At 41.4% G+C, this 7794-nt stretch overlaps 1 protein-coding gene across 1 annotated transcript; it reads left to right on the forward strand.

Moving 5' to 3' along the window:
• The first annotated feature begins 3845 nt into the window (after positions 1-3845).
• On the forward strand, positions 3846-7400 carry SERPINA7 (serpin family A member 7). Its single transcript, XM_010346391.2, is given in 6 exon segments — positions 3846-4015; positions 4017-4323; positions 4325-4457; positions 5516-5789; positions 6519-6666; positions 7197-7400. Coding segments are annotated over 6 exon segments (1236 nt in total).
• The last annotated feature ends 394 nt before the right edge of the window (positions 7401-7794 follow it).

The raw sequence follows: 7794 nt of genomic DNA on the forward strand, positions 1-7794 counted from the left end.
AGATAACGGAAGAGGCCGGGCGCAGTGTCTCAAGCCTGTAATCCCAGCACTTTGGGAGGCCGAGGTGGGTGGATCACGAGGTCAAGAGATCGAGACCATCCTGGTCAACATGGTGAAACCCCGTCTCTACTAAAAATACAAAAAATTAGCTGGGCGTGGTGGCGCGTGCCTGTAATCCCAGCTACTCAGGAGGCTGAGGCAGGAGAATTGCCTGAACCCAGGAAGCGGAGGTTGCGATGAGCCGAGATCGCGCCATTGCACTCCAGCCTGGGTAACAAGAGCGAAACTCCGTCTCAAAAAAAAAAAAAAAAAAAAAAAAAAAAAAAAAGATAACGGAAGAAAGGGAAGAGAATTATCTGTTTCTGGATCCCCACTTTATGCAGGACACTACTACAGGAGCTTCTGGACATCACCTCTAAATTTCATTTTATACTCTCAATTATCACATGACATGGGAATTATTATTATTTCCACTTTAGAGGTGAGAAAACTGAGGTTTAAGAATGTTAAGTAACTTGTCCCAAATTACACAGTTACAACATAGAGACATGATAGGAGTACAGGTCTAATGCCTTTGATGCCAGAGCACAGGGCAGGGGAGTCTACAAAGGGAAGTGTACCTTTCTCTTATATAGGAGATAACTCCTGCTAGCAAAGCTCAGCTGAATCAGAAGCTGGAGAAAACAACCTGTAGCATTGTCTGACTATGCCACCAGAGGGCACAGATTTGGAAATTTTCCTTTTACATAATGCTGTTTTTTTCTGTAGGGACTTGCTGTAGCTGAGAGAGCAGACAATGTATTATATTACATGGACTAACCTCACAACCTACAGACCTGAGATTGCCACTCCCTTTCTTTGGGACACATGTACTAGTGACCATCACATTTGTGAGGTGTGCCCTCTTCAATATGGGTAGTGGGTGTCAGGTAGTTAGAAAGATCTCTTGGGTTCAGGACTGATATTTACTATCCAGCTCTGAAATCTCAGTGCTGACTGTGGTGCTTTCCACATAGTGGGAGGTTATTCTATGTTTTGTTAAGAAGAAATAATGGTACACAGAGTCACCCTCAATCTACCCCCCAATGGCTTTCCAGTGCCCCCAGGGTAAAATCGGCACTATTTATCCTGGCTTCTAGTCTTACCGTAGATTGCATTTAGTTTTAGCTAAAACTAGCCCCTCATTCCCTGCCTCCCCTCCCACTGCAAATTAACACATACATTCTTCATGTAGTACTGAAGCTGGAAGTATTTGGAATCAGATGCTTCACAAAATGCCATGCCCATAGTAAACACTCAAAAGCAGGAGTTGCCATTTCTGCTGCTGCTGCTGCTACTACTACTGCTGCTGCTGCTACTACTACTACTACTACTACTACTACTACTACTACTACTACTGCTACTGGAGCTAGAAACTTTCAGACTCAGGTTGAAATCAAGTCTCCTGGCTGAGCCCAGTTCTCTTTGTGGCCATTGCTTCTTTACATATTATCAGGGCACAGTTAATACTAGACAGTGGACTCTTTAATTTCATTCTCCTTGACTTCTTCTGTATCCTCTTTTGGAGTCCTGTGACCAGGGGAGGGTACAGGGAATTTTAGTGACCAGAAGACAGGGCTTGTTTCCACCTTAGCAGACATATGTGTGTGTAGCATCAGAAGTCTAGGGCTGAAAGCTACCTTTAACATAATTTCTTCTGTGAATAAATGTATAATTTCTACAGAACCTTTCATAGAGGATCACCCAGCCTCTGCCTTTGTACAACTTTCCATCAAAAAACTGCCAATCTCTGTACTGTTTGGCCCAATAGTGAGAATTTTTTCCTGCTGCCCCTTGGTGCTTTTGCCTGTGACCCTCATTCTGCCTGCTGAAGACACTCTTGCTAGCATGGACCTAAAGCCCTCAAGCTCTGACAATCCTCTTTCTCTTTTGTTTTACTTGAAGGGTCTGGCAGCCAAAGAAATTACTCAAAGTTCAAACCTTATCACTTTTTTTTTTTTTTTTTTTTTTTTTTTTTTTTTTTTTTTTTTGCTTTGCTCCTTGTGGCCATGACTTTGTATATCAGCTTTGAAAATATCATCCCAGAGTTAATGCTGGGTTAATTTGTAACTAAGAGTGCTCTAGTTTTGCAATACAGGACATGCTATAAAAATGGAAAGGTGTTGCTTCCTGAGAGATGCAGGTGGATTCTTGGGCATTTGTTGTAAGTACCTTTTTTCTCTTTGGAAACTTTGACCATCTCTATCAACAAGTCAGAGTCCCAAATAACCAAGTCGATAAGTCAGAGTCCCAAACCAAATTCCTGGCTCTAGGGGCGAAGTTCTAAGTGTGGTCATCTAATAATTGGCCTTCTTACCAGCCCCAGTGACTTTTAAAGAAACAGGACTCTGATGACAATGTGGAGATTCGATAGAGTGGTGAAGAAAGCGGGGGTTGGTATGGAGGATATAGGAGACAGTGTGACCTGTTAGGAGATGATAGTTCAGGCCATAAACTGAGAAGCAGAAGTAGCAGGAATGAAGAGAAGGGAGAAGTTTTGAGAGCTATTTATGAGTTAGTATTCATAAGACTTCATGCTTCACTAGATGTGGGGACTGAGAATAAAGGGAGACTCTAAGATGATTCCCAGGTTTCTGGCTTAGGTGTCTCCATTGACAGTGATATGATAGACTGAGATGTGGCATGAAGATGAGGGAACAAGCTTAAGGGGCAGGGAGATGATGTGTTTACATCTGGCAACTTTGAGATTTTCTTATTGAGACTGAGGTCTGTGTGAATCATCCTGGTGGCTATATCCAAACGGCAGCTGATTAAAGGGCTAGGAGCTCAGGAGAGCAATCTAACCTAGAGAGGTACAGTTTCTAGCCATTGAATGCCTAGGGTAAGATCACTCAGGAAGAAGATGGAGGTCGGAGGAAGGATCCTTTTATTGACTTCCTAGATCTCTTCCTTCTAAGTACACATGCCTACTTTCATGGGATTTCCACACCTGACTCCTTTACTCCGATTCTTTGTACTCTTCTAGGATCAGAGAACCATATGCCATATATTTCTGGCTTTCTTTCTAACAATTAAAAGTAACATGCATAGGTGTATGAATAATAGTGTTAAGACACCTTACAACTTAGAAATGACTGCTTAGATGTTACTAACATGAATGGTGAAATAAATCTAAAATTTAGAAAGCTATTCTTTCATTTTCCTGTTGTTTAAAAATACCTCTGTGTCTTCCATGCATTGCAAAATGCACGAATTTCAGCTTATGATCTTGTATGTGGCTCCGTAAACCACTACCCATCCATTCCAACTAATCGCATATTGTACAAATTATTTTCATTTTGTCTTTTAGCCGAAGAAGATGCAATTGTTTTCTCATCTCATCTTACAGATTTTATCTTTAAAAAATGCCAAATTAAAAACATCCAAAATTCTAATCTACAATAAATAATGTATGCAGAGGGAGTACCAGTTTTACCTAAGAATACCCTCTCTCTCCAAAAGGCTGCCCCTAGTTCAAATAAGTGATTCCATTTTTGTAAATTTGATTTACTCACAGCATTTTCATTATGCTGCTATAACATTTAAATGACAGTACACAACATTATTTTTGTGGCCCCAGCAAGCCACTTCTTCTACTCCCTGTTCATATTAGATGCATCTCCAGTTTTTCAGGGACGAGAAACCCTCACTCAGCCCCTGATGAGCACATCATCAAATATTTACTATTCTTTTATTCATCATTATGGGTGATAATTATGTGTCTCTGGTTCAGGGAGTGTTTCATCCAACTGAGCTCCCACAATGGTTCTCTCACTTCATCTCTTATAGATTAACTTCATTCCAAAATGTCATGATTCCTCTATCTGGTTGTCTTGGTACTTGGGCTTCATGCTGCAGTCCACTGTGCACCACCTGAAGGCAAAGTAACTACCTGCCATTCACCCCAACAAAATGCCGCTCTTTATACAATGTCATCCATTAATACTGACTTTGCATTCAACCTGTACCGGAGGTTCCCTTTTGACCCCAGATAAGAACATCTTCTGCATTTCTGCAGCTTTGGCTGTGCTTTCCTTTGGGTCCTACTCCAGCACCCAAACTGAGATTATGGAAACCTTGGGGTTCAACCTCACAGACACTCCAATGTTAGAGATCCAGCAGGGCTTCCAGAACCTGATCTGTTCACTGAATTTTCCAAAGAAAGAATTGGAATTGCAGATAGGAAATGTCCTCTTCATTGGGGAGCATCTGAAACCACTGGCAAAGTTCTTGGATGATGTCAAGACCCTTTATGAGACTGAAGTCTTTTCTACCGACTTCTCCAGCCAATGTTTCTGCAGCCAAGCAGGATATTAACAGTCATGTGGAGATGCAAACCAAAGGGAATGTTGTGGGTCTAATTCAAGCCCTCATCCCAAACGCTATCATGATCTTAGTGAACTATATTCATTTTAAAGGTAAGACTTCCAGATGTCAATTTCCAGTCTAGGGTTCAGATACTTGAGTGGCATGCTGAGGGGAGATCATGGTCTCTTATTACTGGCATCAGTAGGTGTCCCTCATACCACAGTGATCTTCTCCACTGGACATAGCTGTGAATAGTATTGGACCTTCCAAGATGAACACACAGCTCTGTGAATGAGTCCAGTAAATTTCTAGGGAGAGCTCCCTTTCAGAGAGTGGGTGAAAATGGTATGAACATCTTGCTCATAGTTGGCTAAAGATTTATGGTTTCCAAAAGATTTGGTGAAATGAGACAAGCTTGTACTTGTCAAGTAGACATATTTGTATATAAAGCCTACTGTGTATTCTCACACTTGTTGTGTACACTTAGGCATGCTACATACACACTTTTATCATGTATTATGCACTCACTGTGTACCAAATACCATCATACATGTGTGGTATACACACACTGTCTCATCCAATTCTCATAAGTGCCCAAGTTCACACAGTTAATAAGTTTTAGAGCTGATATTCCCAGCAAGGTCTGTGTGAATCTAAAGCTGATGCTAGTAGAAACAAGAATCTTGTGACTATTTTCTAAAGGTACTGTGCTCAAATGATTTATCCTGGTTCTATAGTGTATGTCAGCCACATTTCTTGGAGGAGTTAACAATTGTTGGCCACAAACCACACATATACAGATTGGCTAAAACAGCAGAAAAGATCTGTTGTCTCATTTCACCCTAGTGTGTTGGATGTCCTCAAATCTTTTGATGGAAGAGGAAACTATGGCTCTGATGGGCTTAGTGTGGTGTAGTAGTTTTCAACACAGACCATGGAACTCAACAGCCCTGGGTGTGATTCCTGACTCTGCCACCTGTTAACTGGGAGACCATGTCAAATGACTTTCTCTGTCTGATCCTCAGTTACTTATAAAGCAGGTTGACTTGTAAAGCTGGTACCTAACTCTATGTTGGTCTTAATTACTAGATGACATGACTAATGGAAAAGTTCTTTTTGGCACTAATACCAGTTTACAATAAACACCTCTCTTTCTTTGTGTTTTAATCCCAGTGGGCAAATCCTTTTTATTCATCCAAGACAGAAGACAGTTCCAGCTTCTTAATAGGCAAGACCACCACTGTGCAAGCGCCCTTGATGTATAGCATAGAACAATACTATCACCTAGTGGATATGGAATTGAACTGCACAGTGCTGCAAACGGACTACAGGAGGAATGCTCTGGTATTCTTTGTTCTTCCCAAGGAGGAACAGATGGAGTCAGTGGAAGCGGCCATGTCATCTAAAACACTGAAGAAGTGGAAGCACTTACTGCAGAAGGGGTAAATGCCTTAGAGGATGTGTTGGTGGAAGGTGGGCATAACAGTGCAGGTGAGATGGGGTTCAGCAGAAACCCAGAGGCAGAAGAGTCACCCTGAACTACCCAATAACTATGTACGATCACTAGAATATGCCAAGAACATACCATCTACCAGACCCTTGGCTGGTCATTCTATACACTTTATATCATCAAAACACATCAACAAACCTACAAAGGAGGCAGTATAATTGGCATTTTTCAAATTAGGAAGTCAGGTCATGAAAGATAAAATGAGCTTCCCAAAGTCAGCCTGTTAGTAAATTGGTGCCTTCCTGAACACAAACTATAGCTCAAGGAACAGGTTGGATTTTGATTTTGAAAGGTGATTGGGCAGCCATTCTGGACTGGAAGTACAAGATAGAAAACCATGAAGCTCCTGGGTGCTACCCCTTAACCTTCATGCCACTGGCTCCCCAACCTTGGTTATCGTTCCAGAGATATTTTCTCTTGATTATAAAGAAGTTACGTATGTCTACTCCTAGTGTTTCAGCCCAACGTTGGCTGAACCTGAGCATATTCCTTTCAGAATAACTTCTTTGGGTTTGGTGCCATATACTGACTTATATAGTAATGGTTGTCAATACTCTGGGGAGAAGAAGAGTCTAATATAATACTAGCATGAGAGAGAGAAGGAGATAATCATGAGCTTGATATGGTGATTGCCATGTATTCCCTTCCTCTTTTCCCACAGGTGGGCTGACTAGTTTGTTCCAAAGTTTTCCATTTCTGCCACATATGACCTTGGAGCCACACTTTTGAAGATGGGCATTCAGCACGCCTATGCTGAAAATGCTGAGTTTTATGGACTTACAGAGGACAATGGTCTGAAACTTTCCAATGTAAGTTGATAAACTACAGTTCTTAAATGTATTAACTGGAAAGGCGATTAGGAGTCAATTAATTCAAGTTTCTTATTTCACCAATTAGCAACCTGATGCCTAGAGAGGCAGTGTGACTCCTCCTAAGCTAGAATCACTCCAGAGTCATTCCCATTACTCCAAATAAGTAATTGTATCAATTTCTTCCATCCTTGACGTTTATGTCCTAAAATTACTCTGATAGAACAGCTTAATGATCAGAAAGTGACTCCGGTGAGATGCAGTTCTGGAGGAGGTGTGGGGAGGGAATGCTTAAGACATGACTCCTGGAGGCTGGATGCTATGGAATGGAACGTTCCCCAATGGCTAGCCGTAAAATCATTGGAGATTGATTGAGTACATTTAGCCAAGGAGACTTCATATTCGAGCACCATCAACATAGTATAACAAAGGGGTGGCCCCATCTTTCCTTTCTCTTTCTTACTTATAGACCTTTCCAAAGACTGTTCCTGTTTCTTCAGAGACAAACAATGTTTGTTCTCTCCACATAGGCTGCCCATAAGGCTGTGCTGCACATTGGTGAAAAGGGAACTGAAGTTGCAGCTGTCCCTGAAGTTGAACTTGAGGATCAGCCTGAAAACACTCTCCTACACCCTATTATCCAACTTGATAGATCTTTCATGTTGTTAATTTTGGAGAGAAGCACCAAGAGTACTCTCTTTCTAGGGAAAGTTGTGAACCCAGTGGAGGTGTAGTTGGGAAAGAGGCCATTGGCTAATTGCACGTATGTATTGCAATGGGAAATAAATAACTAATATGGCCTGATGTGATTGATGTGAGCTTAGACTTGCATTCCCTTGTGATGGGATGAAGATTGGACCCTGTCTGAACTTTGTTGGCTGTGGAAGAGGCCAGTGCTATGGCAGAACATTCTGAATGTCAATGAGCAATTCATTATTATCAAAAGCATAGGAAGGCTCTATTTTAGTATATTTTTCTTTGTCAGAATCATCTTCAATTAGTTTGGTCTAATAAATTTGACTGGGTTGAAAAATTCTCCCTTCTCTGTCTTATGGGGAATAGCTAAAAAGCAGGTCAGGTCTTCATATCCCAGTATTCCAATAAGCTCAATGGCCATAAAGCAATGCA

Source organism: Saimiri boliviensis, chromosome X, assembly GCF_048565385.1.
Source record: "Saimiri boliviensis isolate mSaiBol1 chromosome X, mSaiBol1.pri, whole genome shotgun sequence".
Taxonomy (NCBI): domain Eukaryota; kingdom Metazoa; phylum Chordata; class Mammalia; order Primates; family Cebidae; genus Saimiri; species Saimiri boliviensis.